Below are 24,498 nucleotides of genomic sequence, written 5' to 3'. Positions count from 1 at the left end.
AAAGCTAGCCTTCAGGAGAAGACATGTTTGATGGTCATTTTAAGCAATCATTCCTTGATCCTGTTACTAGAGTAACCCCGTACCACCTTCAGCCTACAGTAGGCCTGGCCATCAGGCAAGATGGCCCTGAGTTCTAGATTATCCTGTCCCATCCCACCCTGAGCACCGTACTCACAGCCAATCATCATGATGGCCACTGCGAAGATCTTCTCGATGTCTGTGGATGGGGCAATGTTACCAAAGCCCACACTGGTGAGACTTGTCATGGTGAAGTACAACGAGGAGATGTAGACAGAGTTCTTGCTTGGCCCACCTTCCCACTTCCCTGAACCAGACCCATTAAACTGGTATGGAGTGCCGATGTCCAATGCCAGTTGGTAGAGCCAGCTGTTGTTGCGGATGGTCTTGGTGTCTTCATCAAAGATCTCATAGTCTCCAATGCTGTACCAGATGCAGGCCATCCAGTGGGCAGCCAGCCCAAACACACACACCAACAGGACCAGTACAGCGGCTCCATACTCGATGTAATGATCCAGCTTGCGGGCCACTCGCCCGAGACGGAGCAGCCGCACAACTTTCAGAGAACTGAACAGGCTGCTGATGCCCTGAAAGGGGATGGACACAGAATCAGAGAGAAAGAACAAAGCTAAGGCTCCATCCCTCTACCCCATCATGGCCATTAAGTTAAGCATTCTGTATGCTTCCATGACATGCAATATTATACAACCCTTTGAAAAACTTAAAATTAGAATGCTTTTTGAAAAAAATACTGTTTTAATTTTATGTGTCTGTTTTGGCTGCAGTTACCTGCATGTACTTGCCTGAGACCTATAGAGGCCAGAGGGGAGTGTCAGGTCCCCTGGAACTGGCATTAGAGGCACTGCCAAGTGCATGCTGGGAACCAGAACTGTATCCTCTATAAGAGCAATAAAAGCTCTTAACTGCTCAGCCATCTCTCCAGCCCTTCAAAATCAGAACTCTATTCCAAGGTGTATGGAATAGCGATTTCTATTTAGTGTTTTATGACTTGCTTGAAAATTAAACAAAACAAGTAGAATTATTACACATGAAAACAACAAATATATACTTTCCATACCATTATTTATTTTAAGAAAACTTTCAAGGGTTGTATAATATTTCATATTACATAATATGAAATATTCAAGTTGTAGCATATTTATTTCATGTGGCAATGAATTATATAACCACGCTACATTGCACATAAGCAAATAAATATGTGTGTATTAGAAAGCAATCAGGAACCACAGGCTGTTTTGTTCTTTTGTCATAAATGCATATATTTACCTAATTTCTGTCACTTTCATTACTTTGATTTATTAAGGAAAAAACAATTGCAATTAAAGTTCACTGAGATGCCAAGCATGGTGGCACACACACCTTGTGTGGACGCCTAACTTTGATTTTCAGTACCAGAAAGTAAGTAAACAGCAGGACAAATAAACAAGCATTACAGTCATAGAACCTGCGACAGATGTGATGGTTTCTTATCCATTAACAACGTCCACCATCAGCACGGAAGTTCTCAGTCTCCTCCCTCTGCTGTGGTCGACCCTACCACACGGAAAGAGTGGACACAGCCCTCATACTCAGATTCAGTCAGCTGATAGGGTAGGGTACGATCTTGCTCCACAGGGGTCTCTCTCTCTGCACCCTAGCTGAGGATAACCAGCTTCTAGCTTACAGAGTGAGCAGCATCTGCAGCCGCCATGAAGGAGATTATTTTGGGAGGCAAAGGAGTCTTTGGAGTGAGTCAGAAATCAAGCACCATGTACGCAGCCACCCACATGCCACCTCCTCCTGAGGGTCCCAGTTCAGAGAAAAGCATGCTTTCCAGGGTAAAACTGCCTTCTCATTTTTCCTAGTTCATATACAGCTCAAAAAAAAAAAAAAAAAAAAAAAAAAAAAAAAAACAACAACAACAAAAAAAAGAACAACAAACAAAAAAAAAAACAACACTAGGTAGACCAGAAGTCCCCAAAGGCAGTCTGTCTCTCCTTGGCTCTTCCCTTTGATCACCCATGCCTCTGCCTCCACCACAGGCATCCTTCCAGCCACCAGTGCCTGCGCCGCCTTTCTCATCCACCTTCCACGTCCCTGACCCTTCCTCTTCCATCACAGTGGCCACCACAATACATTCACTCAGTTCTCAGAGGCCAAGCTATCCTCTAGCTATACTCCCGACAGCCACATGGTAGGTAGACACATGTGGCACCTCCTTGGACCGGCCTCTCAGCCCAGAAGGCCTGACCTATAACTTGCCATCTGTTAACAATCTAACCATCCTTCTGGTTGTCACTGACTCAACAAGGGACTTCCATGATGGCCCTAAGTCAGACCCCCATCCCCAACTCCTCCACAAGTCCACAGTGTTCTGTGTCCATTACCACTACACATGATCTCCTGTGATATTGTTCCCAAAACGTCACCAGGAAGTACATCTTCCCGAATACAGGAGTCACCTGCCATGCGTGTTGGAAGCAAGTGCTCAGGAAGGGTCTGAGGTCAGGGCATGCTTTCTCCTCCTTTCTTTAAGGAGGGTCTGGAACTGCATTGCTGTGTCTCTGTACAGCAGCATGTTGTTTCTCAGAGGTTGTGCAAATCCTCTTTTATCACATTAGCAGCTGGAATCCTGGTATTATTAGTTTGGCTCCCCCACATCCCTACATCCCTGTAGCTTAGTTCATGGGATAAATAAAAGGGAACACCCCAAACTTCTTTTTCATTTGAGTACATTGAAACATGACGGGGCCATATGCTAGAGAACCAGTCTGCTCCAGAGGCTCCTCGCAGCCTAAAACCATCTCACGTTGCAAGTAGTTTCCTGGATGCTTTATGGAATTTTGGCATTAGGAAAAGCTGGGAGTTCCCAGGTGGGTCAAGAAGAACAGAGCAGCAGGAATAGAAGCTACTGAGTTCATCCTTGATGGGAGGCAGATTCTGAACATCTCTGTGGCTCCTCTGTAATATCACTGATGAATGTGACTCAAGTGGACAGTCTGCAGGCTTCAGACTCATGGTATGCAAGTTTTCAAGATTTACGTAAATGAGCAGCCCACACAAATGACTCACTAGATTTGTCTTACCTCACCTTGTGTGAATGTGTATGAGAGTGTGTGTGTGAGAGAGACAGAGAGAGAGAGACAGAGAGAGTGTATGTGTGAGTGTGTGTGTGTCCTTCATGTGAGTGCTAGGATCCGAACTTGGAGCCTCGTTTGTATGGCTCTCTCTTACCCATTAAGCCATCTCTCTAGCCCCTAGCGTCTCATTTAATTAGATATGTGTGCCTCTGTGTGTCTGTATGTATGTGCATGCATGCATAAGTGTGTGTGTGTGTGCATGTGAAAGTGTATGTGTGAGTGTGTATATGTGAGTGTGTGGGGGGTGGGTGGGTAGGTGGGTGTTATGTGCATGTGTGGTGCCTGCTGAGGCCAGAGGAGGGAATCAGGTGTCCTGATCAACCACTCTCTGCTTTCCTCCTTTGAGACAGGCGGGGTCTCTTACTAAAGCTAGAGCAAGACAAGCAGCCAGGAAGCCCCAGTGATTCATTTGTGCTGGGTTACAGGTGTGTGCAGCCATCCACCTGGTGTTCTCCATGTGAGTGCTGGGATCCACACTTGGGGCCTTATGTTTGTGCAGCAATCTCAGTTACACACTGAGCCATCTCTCCAGCCCCCTGGCCTCTCATCTAACTAGACTCACCAATGTCTCCTCTATCATTATTTTTCTACTGTAGATAAAGACACTAAAGTCTCAGCACATTATTGAAATGCTGGTTTTTTGTTTTGGTTTTTGGTTTTTTGTTTTTGGTTTCTTTTGGTTTCTTCTGTTTTGATAGTTCCACCAGATCCCCACATCTGCTCGGGAACATGATGGCAGCCATGCCAAATTAGAAATATAAATATAATTTTTGTTATCGTCTTCTACTCAATATTGCTTGGAGACCCCCTCACCTGTCCTTCTCTGTCTCATGCTTTCTCACCTTCATGTGGTAAGGTCTAAGACCTGCATCTCAATGGACTATGCCTGCCTGGCACCTGCTCACCAGGCTTTCTGTCAGCACTGGCCTTCCCTGTTACCCTCCCTCCCTCACACTCTGAAGTTAAGAACAGCGAGTTCTAAGCTCCATGCTTACATCTTTCCAAACAAGAGTGACTTAGCACTCAAACAATAAGTACTGCCTTCCCCCAGGAAACTGTGTCCTCCTCCGGGCCCTGTGAATGGCATTTCATTCATTCTTCAAACAGGTTGGAGGGATGGGAGGAGCTTCAGGCAGAACAGGGTGGCACAGTTTGCACCGAACACCTCAGCTTCCTTTCACTCTTTATCTTGAGGTGGAATCTCACCACGGTATCCAGGCTGGCCTTGGACTTATTCTGCAGGTCAGAGAAGCCTTCAACTTGGAATCCTTCTGCCTCAGTCCCCCAAGTAGGTAGGATGAGAGGTCTGAACCACACCAAGCTTAGCAAATGCTTATGGAGTTCCCACTCACAATTCAAGCACTGGAGACAGACAAGTGACAAACCTGACCCAGACCTTCACACTCCTAGAATTTTTAATTAAGAGAGACAGATAATAGGATAAAACTCTAAAGTAAGAGCTGCTACATGACGGTATGCTAACAGAGCAGGCACGACCTACACACAGAAGTAGCAGGAAGTTGGCCAGTCAACGTCACTTAGGAGGCTGTGGCATCAAGGCAAGGGCCCACAGGAGACAGGGTATGAGCCATGAGATGGTCTAAGAAAAACAAGTTCCAGACAGAAGCAATGGTAAAACACCCTGGGGTGTAAAGGGCACGCCACACTCTGCTGCTCTGCTGTAGACTGACACGCTCTTGGGTCTAGAAGGACAATGCCAATGAGAGATGTGATTTCTTACATTAGCCCTCCAGGCACCGAGGACATTACCAGATTCCTGAGACCTTCCAAGTTCACCATAGACCTACTCTTCAGATGAACATGTGTGTCCCAGTTCCTCACAGACACTCTGTGGTGTAGTTGAGTGGAAACCTACACTGTGGTGATACTGAACCTAGAGGTCTGCTAAAAGGATTGTGATATTGATGTAGGGGGTCATGTTGAAAGATTGAAGGATGTTCAAAGTACCCTTTCGGGTGTGTCTGAGTGTTTACAGAGGAGATGGGCATGTGGGTCAGTGAACTGAGTGACAGAGACCTGCTCAGACTCTGGGAAGCACCAAATAAATGTCTAAGCACCTGAGTGAATTAAAAAAAATCAAACAGGAAGAAAGGAAGGTGACTTTCATCCCTCTATGGGCTCCCTCCCAAGCCAGTGTGCTGTTTGATGCCACTTTTAGGCTTGGATCAATGATCTTTAACCTTGGACTTAAATCTGCACTAGGCGCAATGGGTGGAGGTCCCTCAGGCCTTTGGTCTCAAGCTGAGGGAGTTGAGGTTATAACGGGTGTCTCAGACTTCTGACTTCTTAGAGGAAGCCATACACCAGCTTTGCTGGATCTGCAGCTTGTAGGCAGCCACCACTATGGACCTGCTCAGCCTCTGTGACCATGAGAGTTAGCTTGACACACCCATCTTTGTGTGTGTGTGTGTGTGTGTGTATGTGTATACCTATATTTATATTTACATAAATACACAACTTTGCCACTAGAGGTCTCTCTCTCTCCCCAAACCTCTTTTTCTAGTCTCATGTAACAGAGACTGGCCTTGAACTCAATATGGTAGATCCAAGGAGTCATGGGATCAGGAACTTGTGACTCCTTGGAGTCTACCTCCCAAGTGCTGGATGCTAGGCATGCCACAGCACAGCCATTTATATGGTCCTGGCAATGGAACTCAAGACCTCACACATGCCATAAGCAAGCATGAGCAGCATATACCAGCCCCCACTGGCTCTCCTCTGGGAAAGCCTGCCTAATACAAAGATTTACTACTTTATTAACAAAAACTGTGTGTTGTCTTAAAAGAACTGACTTCAAGAATGTTCCATACTCTGAGAACTCGGAGCCATTTCTGTTGATAATGGGGTAAATTGGTTTTACCAGGTTTCATTGGGAGTTGCTCTCTGAAGCTGAAATTTAATTTGCCTCCCCTTACTCATGGCAACATTGTACTTCGGCCATGTTCAATTCAATCCAGTGGTTATTTTCTGAAACCTGGGGAAAGAAGACACATCCTGAATGGAGAAATGATAGGAAAACAGGGCAGCCTGACCCCTGCCCGCACACTGCCTGAGGCCAAGCCCAGAGCAAACAGAACGTAAACTGCACAGGGAGCAAACTGCATCTGCAACCTGCAGTCTAGTCAGCAGAAGGCCCAAGGCCATGCACACAGGGGACTACTCCTGGCTCACGTAGCAGGTCAGGGAAAGGATGTGGCTGTTGAGCCCAAGGGGAGCTTTTTAACCAAAAATGGGATTGCCTGCACCCTTCTATCTGTTTAGTCCACTAATGTTGCACAAAAGCCACATCTGCAGTCACTGCAGAAAACAGTCATTGGAGGAAGTTTAGAAATCACTGCAAAGACTGCGGACATCCCTCATGCTTACTTAGAGGTATGGAGCAAACTGTGTGCTCCCTCGTGGATTTACACCATCAAGCTTCCCCTTCTGGAGGTACTGGAAATAAACCCTTGGTTGTTGACCAAAAAAAAAAAAAAAAAAAAACCCAAAAAAAAAAAAAAAAAAAAAAACCACCCAAAAGAAGGGACAGAAATTCTGGATTTATCAAGCAACATGTTCATCACTCAGAATACTAAATTCAGCTTTCTTCTTCTGCAAAAGAGATGAATCCAAGTGCCCTAGAATGTTTCTTCTCCCTCATCTCAAAGGAAGCAGTGCAGCCACCTGAAGCCTAGATGCTATGGTTTTAATTTCTTTAGGCTAATTTGATTTAAATCTCAGGGTTAACACAGGTCAGAGTCTGGTGTGGGTGAAAAGCCAAGTGAGTTTCCTAAGAGTCACAGATGTCCCCAGGACTGTGACCAGAGGAGAACACTGGTCCCTTATCACTCTCCTGGCTTTATATACAAAATATACACTCTCCTGCGGTTAGGAAAGCATCATTCTAGGAAGCAGCAGAGAGGCAAGGACCGTTCCCTACACAGCCTCTTTAGATTTAAAAGTCTCACACATGCCCTGTCTGAACATAGCCACTCCAGCCAGTCTTATCCTGACCAAACATCAAGGTGCAGGCAGAAAAGCAAGAGCCCCCAATCAGGTGGCCTCCTACCAAACACCAGGTATTTGTGGCACAGATCCCCTGGAGGATGGGCAGTCTGGAGGAGGAGTCCAGCAGGTAGTTTAGATGGGTGAAGGGCTTTCTGGAATGTAAGGCAGGAGTGTGGTACTGCCAAGTGCAGACCAGCAGCCTGAGCCCCTGGGCTAAGTCAGTGAGGGTGGAGCTGCAATGTTATGGAACCATCCTGGCTGAAATGAAGACTAGAGAGAGAGAGAGAGACAGACAGAGACAGAGAGACAGAGAGACAGAGAGACAGAGACAGAGAGATAGAGACAGACACAGACACTGTGTCCCCTCCTTGGCCCTCAGTCTGTTAAGCAATGGTCCCCAAGAAACTAAAATTTCCCCAGCAGTTTCAAGGTGAAAGAAGGAAAACACTGGACAAGGTGCCAGCCTCAGGTGGAGCCTGTCCCTCAGGAAAAGGCCTACTCCAGAAAAAGGCAGGGGACAACAGGGGCTTTCAGGACCCGAGGCTAAGGTAAGAAGGACCTTCCAACTTTGTGGTTTCCATTCTTTTCATTCATGGTTTTAATGCTGACTATCCTTCATTGATACCACTCAAGATCTCAGAGGCCGTACCTCCCACAGCACTGGGGAATGCTGGGTAAGAATCAGTCTATCACCACAGGGGCATGCTGGGTAAGAATCAGTCTACCACCACAGGGGAATGCTGGGTAAGAATCAGTCTACCACCACAGGGGAATGCTGGGTAAGAATCAGACTACCACCACAGGGGAATGCTGGGTAAGAATCAGTCTACCACCACAGGGGAATGCTGGGTAAGAATCAGTCTACCACCACAAGGGAATGCTGGGTAAGAATCAGTCTNGGGAATGCTGGGTAAGAATCAGTCTACCACCACAGGGGAATGCTGGGTAAGAATCAGTCTACCACCACAAGGGAATGCTGGGTAAGAATCAGTCTACCACCACAGGGGAATGCTGGGTAAGAATCAGTCTACCACCACAGGGGAATTCTGGGTAAGAATCAGTCTACCACCACAGGGGCATGCTGGGTAAGAATCAGTCTACCACCACAGGAGAATGCTGGGTAAGAATCAGTCTACCACCACAAGGGAATGCTGGGTAAGAATCAGTCTACCATCTTCATTCCCTGAAGGAACCAACACATACAGGGCTCCACTCTCTGGCTCTCTAACCTCTGAGTATAAGTCTCCATGGGAATATTATGAATAAAAATGGTTCTCTTCAGAGGTTTTTGGAAAAAAAAAAAACCACAGTTCTGAGGTCTCTGGAAGTCAAGTACAGAGAGCCACCATCACTCAGTAGATACAGTTTCCCTGCATACTAGACCCAAGAGACAGTAGGGTCAGATTCAGCCTTCAGGGTGGCTATTACAGAACACTCAAAGGCTCCCCAGAGTTTCAGCCTGACCCTAGATGAGGTCACTGCTGCTCAGAAAAGAGAACTGTCCAAATGCAGCAACCTTCTAAAACTCCAACCTCAGCCCCAACCTCACACAACCTTCTAGTACCACTGCTGTAGTTTTGTCCTTTCCAGAACGTTCTATCCTGAAATCATCATCTAGCATGCAGCCAGGGACAGCTGAGTCCATTTCTAAGGAATAGATTTCAAGGTTTCCCTGGGTCTTTCCATGACTTTCCATGAACAGTGGGTGGCATGCTATTGTCTGTAGGTAGCAGGGTGTATCCACTCATCTTCTAAGGGTTGCTTCTAAGGTTTTAGCGATAAGCAATGGAAGTGCCACCTGTTCCTTCTCACATAGCTCTCAGTACAGTCACGGGGCCACAAGAAAATGTCCCACAGGACACGTTGAAGGTGGATATGCAATGCCCAGAGCAAGTGCTGGCAGCAACAACAGGGTCATCCACAAGTGTCTTCTGAAGTCATGATTATACTCATGCACAGTGACTGTGCTGGATAGCTCATGTCAACTTGACACAGGCTGAAGTCATCTGAGAGGAAGGAGCCTCCTTAAGATCAAACTGTAGGCAAGCCTGTAGGGCATGCTCTTAATTGGTGACTGACAGAGGAGGGCTCAGACCATTGTGAGTGGTGCCATCTCTGGGATGGTGGCCCTGGGCTCTATAAGAAAGTAGGCTGAGCAAGCCATGGGGAGCAAGCCAGTAAGCAGCACCCCTCCATGGCCTCTGTATCAGCTCCTGCCTCCAAGTTCCTGTTTGAGTTCCTGTCCTAACTTTCTTCAATGATGGATTACAATGTGAAAGTAAAAGCCAAAGAAGCCCTTTCCTGCCCTGCTTGCTTTCTGGTCATGGTGATTCATTGCAGCAATAAAACCGGGACTGAGACAGTGACTTAAGGAATCTTCCTGGTGATGCTCAGAAGCAACCCCAGCTTTGTGCAGAGCAGAGTCCTGGGCTGCAAAGGCAGCAGATGAGCCAACAGCAGGCATCATCAATAAAGAGCAGTGGCTAAAAGAAACTACCGACCTTGCCAGATGTCCATGCACCCGGATTCAGGGGTGCTAGGACTGCCAGAGGACCCAGAGGTCACCGGGCCTGTGATCCATACTCAAAAGATGAAGGAAAAGAGTATGTGAATAGCTCATCCCACAGATAGAACAGACTGACAGACAGACACCAACCCTGGTCCCAACTCTCATGTGCTGCACACTAACACATGAGGAAAATGAGAAGAAAGCAGAATGCACTGATGTTACTGTGGTAAAACACTCTTCAAACTTGACCACACTGTACATGTTAAGCTTTAGTTCTAGTGAATGAGCTTAAGGCCTTGTTTAATTGCCCACTTAACAGATAAACATTCAATCACTGGAGTTGCTCAGGGTGTGAGGGGGAGGCTGAACTTGCTCTACAGGACAGGAAGTCCTTGAGCTTGAAATCCTCCTGCCTCAGCCTCCTGAGCAGCTAGAGTAACCATGCACCATCAGGCCCCAGTTGAACCCACTTTTAAGGGTTGGCTAAGGGCCTTCAGATGTCCACACTGTTGCACAGATCTTCACCACTGCCCACTGGAGCACAGTCTTCATCTAAGTTGAAATCAGTGCTCCCCAAACAGCACCCCCTTCCCTGCCCAGCCCTCGGAGCCTCTAGCACAGGCCTGCACCACCACATGCCTTCTATTAAAGTATGTACCCAGTGCTGGGGATGGAATCCAGGGCACATTCAGGCCCTCTATTTAACCTTTCTGAGCCTCAGTTTCCTTCTTTGTAAAGTGAGAATCATAGTAGCTCCAACTTTTGAGAGGTTGTGAAAGACCACACCTATCACATGAAGTGCCTGCACTCAAAACACATCATTAAGAAGTTTCAGTACAGCATAAACACTTTTTTTTGATATGGTGGTTCATGTCTGCAATCCTAAAATTTGGAAGGTGAAGGCAAGAGGTTCAGAAGTTCAAGGTCACCTTCAGCTACATAATGAGTTGGACCAACAGCCTGAGCTAGAGACTTTAAAAGGAAAAGATAAAGGTTGAGTAGTAGCATGCCCAAGATAACAGAACAAGTGCCAGTTCAAGGTGGAGGGGCAAGGAAGCTAGGGAGGGGGAGGGGGAAGTCACCAGACCTCCCAATGACATCAGGATGAGAACCAAAGTCACTTTCCCCCATTCCTGTCTTATCCTCCATGGTGACTCACACTCCTGTCACTGAATGGGCCCTACTTTTCCAACACTCTGGGGCCTCCATGCTTGCTTCTCCAATGCATGGAGCCCACACCTGATATTTCCCAGCCCAATGAGAAACAGAGCCCCCACCCCCAGCCCCCGTCTAGAAGATCCCACTGGTCCAGTCCCAGGCTCTCAGTGCCTGCATTTGCATAATCAATATAAAGGCTTGCTTTACTGACTGCCTCCCAGAGTGAAACGCAAACACACAAACACACAAGCAAACACGCCCATGGGAGCTGTACTGTGGTCAGCACCCCATGCTGCAGGCCACAGGGAGGCAACAGAGCATCTGTCGGACTCTTCATAGTCTGCAGATCTCCTTCACAAGCGTTGCCTCATCTAGCTTTATAAACTGACTACAGATATCTTGGAGGAACCACAGTAAGAAAGTCAGCCTTCACATCCCCTCTAGACAAGGGCAGGACTTTGGTAGTCTGAGGAAATCCCTGTGTTTTCCGGGGATTGACTGAACATGGTTGCTGCCTTGGGAAAGGTGATCTGACCCTTCACAGAGAAATCCCAGGGGCAGAAACCTGTTTTGGAATCAGAAATTGTTCCCTGCTTGCTTCCCTACCTGACAGACTGCTGCTATGCTGCTCCCAGTTTGGAAACTCCAACTGTCCCTGGAGACACCCTGTGCTTTCTCTGGGTTTGGTGGCAGCCACAAAGAAGCAGTGCTCCATTCCCATCTGCCCAATCTCCATTGGGAGGGTGGGGCTCAACATGGATGACCTCTTACTCCTCCCTATCCACACCCCGACTTGTGCCAGTCAGGGTAACTGGAGTTTTCTCCTCACCAGTCTAGCTGCATCTCACCGATGGTCCCACACACGGTTGCTCCCCCTTCTAGGACAGCTTCTCTCACACGCCACACGCCATACTCTCTACCTGGCCAGCTTGCAGCTCATCCCACTGGCCACAGCTAGCCTGCTCTGAGTGTCAGGCACACACCCCACTGAGCCATGGCCCAGCTGACTGGATGGAGCCCTCACAGTCCCCAGCCTCTGTGGGACCCTGGAGTGACCTTTCACTCACAACTCAGCCTCACACTATCCACACTGCTGGGTCACTGCTGAAGAACAAAATGAAGCTGATGTCCATGTCAGCCCTTCAAAAGAATAATAAAACATGAACCACACAGCTGGCCACTCGGATGATGTTCTATCTATCAGAAGGGACAGCCCAAGAGAAGCCTCCTCTCCACCAAGGGAGGAACTGTTCATTAAAGAAGACTTGCTGGGTGATGGACGACTCACAGGTTAAAGGGCTTGTGGTACAGGTGAGAACTGGTTCTGATCCCCAGGAACCATATAAAATTCCAGGTAGGTATTAGGTCTCAAACCTAATTGACAAATGGCTGCAGTGCCTGTTTAACATATCAAAGCAGACCTGGCCACCAGGTTCTCCCCAGTCCCTCAGTCCCTACCTGTTACAGGTTATGACTGTTATGACAGGTTATGACTGTTACAGGTTATACCCTGCCCCCTACCCTAAACTTCTCCATCATGGGGTGGGGAGGAGGGGGGGGAGGGATTGGGACTGTCCTGACCTGTCTAACCCAAACATTTTGGTTACTTCTCCTCCTCCTCCTTGGGCCTCCTAGCTGCTGCTATACCTGATTCTTCTCCCTCCCCTCTCCTTTCCCCTCTCCATCTCCTCATGTGTCTCAGGGTCATGTCCCCTCTGGACTCGCCCAGACGCCTCTGGCTATGTGCTCCCATGTGTCTATGATAAACCCTTTCCTCCACCATGCCTAGGAGAAGCCATACTCCTTCCTTTTTTATTTTCGTTCATGGGTATGCTGGCCTGCCCATATTTCCAACCTTGGAAAGGGGAGACAGGGGGTCCCCAGAACAAACTGGCTGGTAATAGTCGTCACGTGGTTAAGTCCTAGGTTTGATTGAGAGACCTTGCCTCGATGAGTAAAGCAGGGAAGTGATTGAGGATGAGTCGTGCCATTAACTTCAGGCTGCCACATGTACACATGTGTCCACTCCCACACATGCAAGAACATACGTACATACATGCCCACACACCTACACACACCACATACACACACAAAGAAGTAAAATGTTAAAATAAGCTGTTCTAACTTGTGGAAAGATTATACAGTTATCAGTAAAGGAATACAAAGAAGGGATTTGGGTCAGAAATCCTGGCTCCATCCTGGCTCTCTGTGGGGTCTCCTCACAGGGCTTAATGGCTATGCAAGTTCGTGAAATGAGTGCTCCCTCCCCTCATGTGGGTGGTGGTGATAATAAACCACGATTATGGCTATAAGGCATTCTTTTTACATTTCAAAGCACTATACAAATACAAGCTCATTAAAATTATAATTATGGTGACTATTACAGAAAAGGGTTTACGGCTCAGCGAGACACTCTGTATATAAAATGTGTATAACATCAATCATGTGTGTATTTTAGCTAAAGACTGGAAGGAAGTGGGAAAAATGAAGAAAAGCATTGTGTTAGGGCAGGGATCAGCAAATGTTGTCTGTGGAAAGCCAAATGCTCGGACTCTTCAGCCTTCATGGTTTCACACACTTGACAGCATCTCCACTCAGCCCTGAGAGCCCCACAGCAACTGCAGCCAGAATATAAACAAAGGGCTATGCCTCCATCCTGACAGAGCTTCTGTTGTAAACACCAAAAATTTGAATTTTGTATAATTTTCTAATATCATAAAGGAGTTTTCTTTTTGAGTTTATTAAACCCTTTAAAGTGTGAAGATCCATTGTTAGCTCCTGGGCTATATAAAAACAAGTTCATACCAGCTTTGGTCTACAGGCCACAGCAGGCTGACCCCTAAGGTAGGGAGATGTGCAGTGCATAGTTTCTTTAATACTACAGTGAGATTTAGGTATTTAGACAGAGAGGAGGAGACAGCATAAGTTTTCCTGGGACTGTTGGAGCCACTGAAAGCCAGCCATGCTCAAATTGAAGCATAGTCATCTGGTCTACATCACACACACACATACACACACACACACACACACACACACACACACACAGGAACACGCACAAGTACACACCCTAGTCGTCCTTCCTCTAGGAAGTCTTCCATCACTGACCTCAACTTATAGATTACCATTAGATTATGCAATTCAAATGTAGGGAAGTGTGCTTTTTTAACCCTTGCCTCCACGGTCAGATCCCAGGATAGCTTTTTTTTTTTTTTTTTTGCCACAGCCACAGCAAAATCAGGGCTGGTTTAGCGCCTCCTAGAGGCTGAACGAAACACTCCAGCTTGAAAGGTTAAGCAAGCAACCAGAGAGAGGGTTGTCCAGAGGCTGGGTCTGGAGGGGATAGAGGACCCTCTAAACTTCTGACATGTCAGTACTCTGCAGATTTGGCAGAGCTGGGTCCATTGCCAAGGACAAGATTTCTCTGGTTATTATTCTGGACCATTTCAAGCTGCTGCAAAAAATAATTTTATTCTGTGCACACACCCACGTACTATAGTGATAGGCCTTAGCGACATTATGAGATAACATTCTACAGAGATGGTGTGAACCAGTGGTCCGGGTGTGGACAGGATTTTAAACAAGGAAGAATGGAGAATAGCAACCCAGCTGTGTAGAACCTGCTCTGATGGAATATAGCATGCTTTAAAACCAGAGGCCAGGGAAGAGAGGAGCACCAAGCCACAGAAACACAAGAACAAAGAGAGATCTATAACTAGGAGTCCCTGTCCCATGCTATACTTGTTCTAGAGCCCTTGTAGCCCTTCCAGAGTGCCACCTACTGCTCTGGAGAGAGCAGGGCAGGAGTCATCAAGGCAAGACCTGCGCCAAAGCCCAAGAACGGATCCTAACTACACAGTATCACTCACCTACACAACAATTTGCATGACGAACACCAGGCTATGACATCTATGCACATCACTTTGTCATGGCAACCACTACACAGAGTAAGAACCTTTGGTCCCTTTACTAAAGACATAAAGACAACTGACAAGCACTTGAAAGACTCACATGTGGGTGGCTCTGTATACAAGAGGCTGGGCTCCAGGATTCAGAACTAAATCAAATGATCTCGGCTTTCACAGTACTTGGCCTCTAGTGGAAGACACAGAAAGCAACCAAACTTGAGCACACACACACACACACACACACACACACACACACAGAGGTAGAGAGGGGGAGAGGGAGAGGAAGAGGGAGGGGGAGAGGGAGTTAACAAGATACTGAATGTAGAAAATTCTACACAGAATACAAAAGGAATAAATTAGGTAGAGTGATTCCTAAAGAGGGGGAAGAGGTTTTCTAGAAAGTGCCAACCAACCTGTGCATCACAGCAAGAATAGTTCCAGAATGAAATGGCCATAAGTCTCCAAATTCAGGCCACTAGGCCTGTTCTCTGAGGTCTCAGGAGGTTCCCTAGGCAGACCTCTCTACACAGGGGTGCAGAGGGAATGTGGGTGGAGCCTGGAAACCTGGGCACCTCTAACAAAACTGAGAATGTGAGGAAACACAGGCAGAGCCTGCAAAGTGGAAACCCCAGCAGCCAAAGTGAGATGGAAACATGCTAATTACACAAGGAGCTCACTCTGGACATCAAAGGCACTTGAACATGCAACGTGCAACTGGCAGAACCGGGTGAGCCACCGTGACGGGCTCCTCTGTAGCGGAGCTAACGGAAGCTATCAATCTACTCACAGCCTGTGGAACTGTGTTTATGAAACTGCCTTGTAGAAACATTTCTTTCTAGTTTCCCTGGTCATGGTTCTGGGGGTTAACAAGATAAGCTTTCCTCGGGAATGGAAAAATACATATCAGCCACAGGATAAAATCCAAGAGATTAATCTTTTTCTATAATACTGTCATGTTATTATAATATCAAATCCTCATGGTAACTACCGACTATGTATCATGAGTAAAAAGAAACACGCTATGCAAGGCAAAGAACAGAGCTATAGCCCCTTGCTACAAAGAGGACAGCCCCCAGCCTGAACTCCCTGCTCTACACGGGCTTCAGTCACAACAGCCCTATCTAGCATATTTCCCTTTCTCGCTGCATACACCCTTTCATCCTCCGGGTGTAAGCAACCTGTTCCCACTCCTTGTAGCATTTTGCTGCCATCTCTCTCCCATTGCCTACTCTGTCACTTGCTTAGGGTTCACAATCTTGAGCATCAGTCCCAAGCATTTTTCCAAGGGACATTTTCCAGTCATTCCATCAATCTGGCCCTGAGGGCCTGGTTTTCCTTCTCCTTCCCATATCTTTACTACTGTCCCCATCATGTCTCAGGAACTGTCCCTTCACAAGGCTGTACGAATTCTCAGATCTCCAACCAAGCATGCTTCATTCTGGCTCCACCGGTCCTGGACACTCACAAATGCACACTGTATATTCCCTCTTTCACTGATCCCTAACATGGATAATGTGAGTTCTATCCATAAATCCCTACCTACCTGTCAAAACACACAGCCAGTGTGCACAGAGCCCTCACTATGTACCAGTCCTGACTCTGGCATTAGAAACAATGAACATTAAAACTGGCTACTTTTTTTTTCTTTCCCATAACTCTAACTTTTTCTTTTTATTTCAAACAGAGGACAGGTATAAACATAATGTTCAAGGACACATACAAAGCTTAGCACCGATACCAGATCCGTATAAAGCATGTTTTGCTAGACACATATATCCTATATCAAAGCCCAAGGGTGAAGCAAAGCTTTGGAGAAGACAGAATTCTCAGGACACAGTGCACGGGCCCATTCAGAGAACATGAAGATTTACCTTAATCCCTGCACTAGCCAAGCTCAGAACCCAGAAGTCTGAAATGTCTCTGGGCCATCACTACCTCTTACACTGACCAAGCTGTCTGTTTCTGTTTTTGAGTCTCAGAGCCTCTCTAGGTAGCCCAGGCTGCCCACTTCATGGAGTTTATGGTTCTGGGAGAAAGGCAGACACCAAAAGGGATCAGAATATCAGAGATCTGAGCTAGAGCAGAAGTTAGAATTGGCCATTTTACCATCCTATGACCATCATCTTTACCGCCCAGGGCATCCATCTTCCTACAAAGGACACACTCACAAAAGTCCACTAACACTGGATTGTCCCATCAACTAAAGATTCATTTTACAGAGAAACCCACAAAGCTTTCTTGCTATGAATGGTCCCTCACCTCAGTCTAGCCTGTTCCACGCAGACTTGTTTGGGTCGTCTATTCCACAGCTCCCTGGGGAACAACGCACACGCACGTCTTCCTGTACACAAGCTGGACAGCCATGGGCAGCGACCTAACCAAGCAATATTTTTACAAGGGCCCTTGTTTGGTTGCTTGTTTTTTGTTACCTCCTTCTTTGATTTACAGTGATAGTGTAAATCTTGGTCTCAAAAGTTAGTCCCACTCTTATCTGGCCCAGATAACCAGCGCTGTTGAGTATCCCCAAATCCATTCTCTCACCTCTACAACAGCACCCACACTCCAGGCCCAATTTCTAGATGCTCAGAAGAAAAGGTATCTTCATTTGAAGGGTAAGAACACTTCCTCTGCTGACCCCCATCTTGGTGTACCCCACTACTCAGTCCTACAGAGGCTACAACATCTCCTTCTCCCCTCTGCACAGGCAGACTACAGAAACCCTCACCAAGGACCTCACTCCTCCACCAACTGAGCTGATCCAAGCCAGGCCATTACCCCCCTCAGCACCACAGCCGTCAGGGCTGTTCCTACCATAGGCTATTCCAGATCTGCTGGTGGGGGCTCCAGATTGAATAATTGCTATCTCTGAAAGATGTAGTATACCCACAGTTGTGCTTGCTTTAAAAGGTTCCCTGCCTCTGGTATCTATGACAACCCTCTCTTGCTTTCTCCTGGCTTTCTGGAAATTCCTTGAACCCATCCCTCTCACCCCATTGCCACAGCTTTTAACTCCTCTTGCATTGATCACTCCAAAGACTTGGAGTCCTCAATGCAGGGATAATTCCTTCTAGTCAGATCTGCATAGAGAATTCCAGATTCTTCTACAACCTTCTCCCTGCATGCACTCTCCCAGTGAGTGCCCAAATCCTTTAGTATGCATCCAAAGCCTTCCCTCCCTCTCTTCCTTCTGAATCCTGCAGACAACCGCAGTGTCCTTTCTGGCCACACAGTCTCTCACATTGGAACTTAAAATTAAGACACTGTCTCTACCAGGAATGCCCATGACTGCCAGGCAATATATTCTGCTAAATGTATCATCTTATGTTCACATAAGCAAAATTATTTTAAATAATCATGTTCTATGACAACACTAAGCAAGCTCTACAGTGTAAGGAGCAGGATATAGCAACCCTGGCTTATCTACCTATACCTTCTTTCCCAGCCTCCCCAGAGGCTCCTAGATACCAAATTCTTGTTTTACAGAGAAGTATACGGAGGTAAAACAATTACATGCATGCATGAAACCCATCACCTGCAATGTTTCCTCTCACCCCTCCACAACCTCCCATGTCAAACAGCCCACTTCTTTCTCAGGTAAAACCTCAAGCTGTTTTCTATCATAATGAGTCACAAGAGTTCACATTTTCTAGAACTTTGTATTAATTGAAACACACTGCCTGTGGCTTTTACTCAAACTTGTCATGCTGTTAGAGGCACCCAGAGTTCACCCTCTTCATTGCTGGAAGAGAGGTAACCTGCTATAGAAATGAACCGCAATTTGCCAACCCATTACCCATAGAAGGACTTGGGACTGTGCTGTTATGTAAGATCTGATAAAGCTGCCACAAGGCCATGTCAGCTTTAAACTATCTACAGTCTTCTCTCTGGCAAATAAAATTCAGTGGCTGGGTAACAGGCCTGTTTAACTTTTTCAGAAACTTCTCAACTGTTTCTAAAATGGCTGCTGTGGCAGACTTTCCCAGTGGTGAGCTGAGAGCCCACATCCCCAGCAGCCACGTCTATGTGGGTGAGCCATCGGTCTTCATACACACTTGCCCTAGCTGGTCTGCTCCAGCTGTCCTCAGTGGGATGTCCCTGCTTTAAAGCCCTTCCTTCACAGCTGGTGATGGGTGACACCTTTGCATATGTCTGTCTGCCATGCTTATAGCTGACTGAATATCTTGGTTTTTGCCTTTTTTTTTGTCAGTTGGGCATTTGTCTCCTTGCTGAGTTGTCAGAATTTATTCCAGGCTTTGATTACAATCCCATATTAGATACATGAATTGCATGACGTGTTCCCAACAGGCCAGGCATCCTCCTCGCAGAACCTTCTGAAAACAGGATGACTTCCCAGATGCTCCACTATTCCGTGGTTTTCTCAACGGCAATGTCCGTTCCAATGTCCTCAAGATTCCAATCTTTCTCCTGTGGGTTCTAGTCCCACAAATCTCCCAGCATGTTTCTTGCTGTACAGTAAGCCCAGGGCAGGAATTCTGCACACGCTGACAAGCTCACCCCCCTTGCTTCTGGAGTGCTGGGAGGAGGGCTGCTGCTGTCCTGTCCACTGTTGTGGCTGCTGTGCTGTTCTGGGCTTTGTTTTAGTTGACTTGTTTGCTCTTCGTTGTGTGTCACGTTGCTCTCCTCTGCAGTTCTTTCATGAGCTGGATACATCCTTGTTGGTTAAGTGAGAACACAGCCATTTTGATGTAGTTAAGTTTTCTTCGGCGCTGAGATCAGGTGTACTTTGTTGATGTTTAGGTTGCCTTGGTTTGGTTTGGAGACAGAGTCTCAGGATTCAGGCTGAACTGGAACTCACAAGGTCCCCGCCTCAGTGCCTTCAGTGTTAGGGTTACATATGTGTGACACCTTCCAGCTAAAGCAGAATAGTTTCAGGATTTCCCCCAAATCATGAGGATTTTGCACTAGCTGATAGAGAGTTTTTGCACTTGCTGGAAGGCTCTGAAGTCAGTCAGGAGATTCTCTGTAAGCAGCAAGCTGCACACAAAAAAACCCCAGCGTTTCCTTCACTCAAAGGTCAGGTCCTCTGCAGTCTGACAGCCAGTAGTGTGAGAACATGGGTATGTCTGCTCCCTGCCATTTCATTTTGGGCAGACTCTCAATCCTAAGCTCCACCCCCTAGCCCCACCCCACCCCACCCCCACTGCCTCCATCAGGCTCCCATCCAAGTTTCTCTGTCACTGTCTGTCTCTCTGGGTGTGTCTTTGTGTAAGTCACTCTGCTTCTCTGTCTCTCTTGTCTGTCTGTCTGTCTCTCCCTCTCACACATACACACTTTTTCACGTGCACACTCAAGCACACACATACACCCCACACATACCACATACATTCTCTTGTCTGTGTGTCTGTGTGACTCTCTGTGTGTCTGTCTCTTTCTGTGACTCTGTCTTTCTGTCTCTGTTTCTCTCTGTCTCCCCCATTCATTCTGTCTGTCTCTATTTCTCTGTCTGTCTCTATGTCTCTGTTACTGTCTTTCTGTCTCTCTCTATCTCTCTATCTCTATCTCTCTGTCTCTATCTCTGTGTCTCTGTCTTTGTTTCTCTGTCTCTGTCTCTTCGATTCTGTCTGTCTCTATTTCTCTATCTCTCTGTGTCTCTCTATCTCTGTCACTGTCTCTCTGTATCTCTCTTCTCTATCTCTCTGTCTCTATCTCTCTGTCTGTTTCTCTCTGTCTGTTTCTCTCTGTCTGTTTCTCTCTGTCTGTCTCTCTGTGTCTGTGTCTCTGTCTCTCTTTCTCTCTCCCCTACCTCCCAGCTCATGTTGATCACCATTGAGCCTTTTGAACATAATACACATAGCTTGTACACATTTTCCTAACTCTGGACTTGGCTTGAGGAGACATGAATTTTTACTTAGCTGTGTTGCTGAGGTAACCAGCCTGCTGGTTCTCTGTGTGTGGTAACAGCCCCCTGTGTGGCTGCTCCGTGCGGATGGAGACAGCCTGAGGGTCACTGTTTGGCTTAGTTATCTGGCCTCTTACTAATACTTCTCAGGACTTCTTTAAAATGTCCTTGTGGTACTTGTGCTCCTATTCATACATTTGCAAGAACATTTTCCACGTAACCTGCCTTTTCATTTTCCTTATGCTGTCTTTTCAGAATGAAAATTGTTATTTTAATTCCCAATTTTAACATGGTTAAATCAAACCCTTGTGGTTTTCTCCTTTGGAAATCGCCAGCATATCTGAAAGACGTGGCAGTTTAACGTCATCTAAACTTAAAAGTTTTGTCTTCCGTGTTTGCCAAGAATTTACCTGGCATTTTTACTTTTGTGTGTGGTAAGACAGAACCATTAGCATTTACTGTGTGAGCAGTGTGCATGCCACAAAGGCCTGCTAAGTGAGCCCCCCTTCCACAGTAGCCCTCACTGCCACCTTTCCCTTTTGGTGTGTCAGGTTTGTGAGTCATCTCCAGGGAAGCCTCAAACTCTCTGCACATCCAAGGATGGCTGTGAGCTCCCAATGCTGTTACTTCTACCTCCCAGGATTACAGGCGTGCACTACCACACCTGGCTGGTGCTGGGGAGGTAACTTGGCTGTCAGAATGCAAAATCCTAGGCTCTGTCCCCGCACAGCCATCTCCATTCTCTCTGATTGTGTGTGTGTGTGTCTGTCTGTCTGTCTGTCTGTCTGCCTGTCTCCCATCACCCCATCCAGGGTTTTATCCTACATCATCAGCACAGTACCTGCAAACCAAGCTGTCCTGATGACTCTCGTAACTGCGGGAGGAAACCTTCCCATATCATTTTTCTCCTTTAGCATCTTCCTTCCCACCATTGTTTAGTATGTTCATTCATTTCCTTGCACTGTGCCCAGTTAGTACTTTTAGTAAAGTCTAGACTTTAAGCAGGGACAGTAAACATCATTGTCATCTTCCCAATTCATTTTATAAATGTTTCTAAAATATCCCTCATTAAAATAATGTCTTCAGAGATTTCTGGGTACATATTGATCTTTATCAAATTAAAGGCACCCTTCTATCCCAATTTGCTAAATTTTCTTAGTTAAGGAAGGATATTGACTTTTAATAAAGTGGCTTTTCTAAATTGTGAGATAATCATCCAGATTGCCTACTTTCACTTTTACTGTAATAAATTCTATTTCTGCATTTTCTAATATTGAAACCCCCATGTATTATTGGAACAAAGCAACTGAATCTAGACGCTTGACTTCTGTGCTGCAGCCTTCCCAACCCCTTGTTTGGTCACAAATTCCATCTGTTTGTCTTCCTATAGCAGCTAACCTGTGTACTTTTTTGGGTTTTTTGTTTGTTTGTTTGTTTTGAGTTCATTGGACTTACAGCATGGATTTATTCTGTGTGTTCTGTTTCTATTCTCTGAAAAAGTTCATATAAAACCACAGTGATGCTGTGCAGGCCACTGGGGAAATACAGTCATTAACAGTACCATCCAGCAGTGACCTGTAAATACCGCAAAACCCACCCAGGAAAGATGAGTAGGTAGGCAATACTGGAATGATCATTATGGGTAACCATATGAGGTAACCATATGAGGTAACCAAATGGGGTAACCAAGTGGGGTAGCCATATAGGGTAATCATACAGGGTAACCATACAGGGTAACCATATGGGTTAGTCATATGCAGTTACCATATAGGGTAACCATATGGAGTAACCATATGGGTTACCAAATTTCTTTGTGAGGCCAAGACTGGAATAAATACTTTACAGGTTGAAATAAGACCAAAACAGGAAACGTACTTTGCAGGATAAGAGTTCTGTTTGTAGTTAAAACAGTTTCTTTCCTGCTAAGAGCTGGCTGTGAGATAAGTCCATTGGTCCTGTGTCGGGTCCCTACTAATTAAGGCCTCTATTTAAGATCAAGAGTAAAGTTCCTGGTCCATGATGCATGTCCTTGCATTTGTTCCTCCCGTTTCATTGTATCTTTTTAACAATGAACAACTATCAACTCTCTCACCCAAGGTGAATACCTTATCTTTAGGGAAGACCTCCAGTGCCCAGCCTAGAATGCATTCCAGCATGGCTCACTTTGATCTGAACTCACTCCTTCTCAGGAGTAACACTCTCTGATTGGATCCCAGGCTTGCTCCACAGGAGGGAAGTCATGCCTGGTACTGGAGACCAGGCCAAAAGCCCATGGCTAAGGACCGTGTATGCCTTGCCAGTGGGCTAGGGACTCTAAATAGATGTGTCATCAAACTGCCTTCTAAATACTTGTTTATATTTATACTCATAGATTAGTTCTGCCAGAGAAATTTCTTTTTACAGTGCATAGCAGTTTAATGCAGAGGCTCATGACTGGTCAAAACACTGAAAATAAGGGACTATAAGTGCTCAGCCCTAGGTGGGACATCTGAATCACACACACACACACACACACACACGCACACAGAGAGAGAGAGAGAGAGAGAGAGAGAGAGAGAGAGAGAGAGAGAGAGAGAGAGAGAGAGGTGTAGAAGGGCAGGGAGAGGAAAGGGAGAGGGAGGAAGAGGGGAAAAGGGAGGGAAGAATAGGGAAGGAGGGGAGGAAGGAGAAGGAGGAGAGAGGAAGAAAGAGAGGGAGGAGGAGGGGAGGAGAAGAGAGGGAGGGGAAGGGGGAGGAGGAGGGAGAGGGAGAGGGAGAGGGAGAGAAATTATGCTCTGGAAACATTGCAGAAGAGAGGACAGAAAGAAGGTAAGAGCAAGAATATGAGGCCCGTATAAATGTTGCCTTCTGGATATGATGTGGCCCCAGCAATCATGATTTGCTATAGCTATGGTCATCTGGACAAAATCAAGTCAACAAGATCAGTCGGCATTCCAGCAGGCTACAAAGGGGAAAGGAGAAGAAGGCATGGAAGGGAGAAGGGAGAAGGGATGTGTTGGGGGGATGTCTAGGAGGAGCTAAGTGTAGACAGGATGAAGATAAATTATCAAAGAATAAATGAAGCACATTTTTTAAGACACAGACCAGTTATAAATATATGTATTGTAAATGTGGTAAATGTTTAATATAGGCTCTGCCACATAGTTACCTGGCAATAGCCAGGTATGCCTGACTCACTATAAAAGGGGCTGCTTGTCCCGCTCCTTGCTCTCTTGCCTCTCTTGCCCTTTTGCCCTCTTCTCCCCTGGCTCCTGCCCCCTTATCTTCTTCCCCTCCTCCCCACTGCCCTCCCCCTCTCTCCACATGCTCATGGCCAGCCTCTACTCCTCTTCCTCTTCCTTCTTCTCTGTCTCTCTCTGTCTCTGTCTCTCTCTTCTCCCGACCCCTTGCCCTGAATAAACTCTCCTCTGTATTATACTGTCATTAGTACCTCTCGGAGAAGGGGTGCCTCAGCATGGGCCTGCAGAGGCCCCTCGCCCACACTGTACTGTACCTTTACCAAACATATTCCTTCCCTTTTCCCATCTTTTTATAAAACACAACATTGGTGCTGAAACAGTGCTCGTATGTTATTAGAAACACGTTGAACGTGACTGACTGTGAGTGACTTTGGGACTGTTTGGATTGGGGCTTTCTCTTGTAGTTGAGTCTGTTTATTATTCCTCCTAGAAACTCCATGGCTTACACACACACACACACACACACACACACACACGGCCGCTGTCAGCCCCTTTGCCTCTTATGCTCTAAGCAACTGCTCAGTTTTCTTCTCTGTGGTTGTTTGTCCCTCTCTCTTCCTGGAACAAGCTCACTGAGATCTTATCTATCTGGAGAGCAAGTGTCGTCGAAGCCACTTATCTTGCTTTTTAATTTTTTTAGCATTTCTTTAATTTCGGCTTC

At 46.4% G+C, this 24,498-nt stretch overlaps 1 protein-coding gene across 4 annotated transcripts in view; it reads right to left on the bottom strand.

Annotated features, from left to right (window-relative positions):
* Kcnh1 (potassium voltage-gated channel subfamily H member 1) overlaps positions 1-24,498 on the bottom strand; it is a 308,441-nt gene that overhangs the window by 163,657 nt on the left and 120,286 nt on the right. For all 4 annotated transcript variants that reach the window (XR_003837613.1, XM_021160418.1, XM_021160427.1 and 1 more), the window contains exon 7: positions 176-605. Coding sequence is in view for 3 of the 4 variants with exons in the window: in XM_021160418.1 (XP_021016077.1) it covers positions 176-605 (430 nt within the window). In the remaining variant the exon portion in view is untranslated. The remainder of the gene's footprint in view (positions 1-175; positions 606-24,498) is intronic.

Source organism: Mus caroli, chromosome 1, assembly GCF_900094665.2.
Source record: "Mus caroli chromosome 1, CAROLI_EIJ_v1.1, whole genome shotgun sequence".
Classification (NCBI taxonomy): Eukaryota; Metazoa; Chordata; class Mammalia; order Rodentia; family Muridae; genus Mus; species Mus caroli.
Note: the sequence above shows the minus strand (reverse complement) of the source record. Positions and strands in the feature narration are given on the sequence as shown.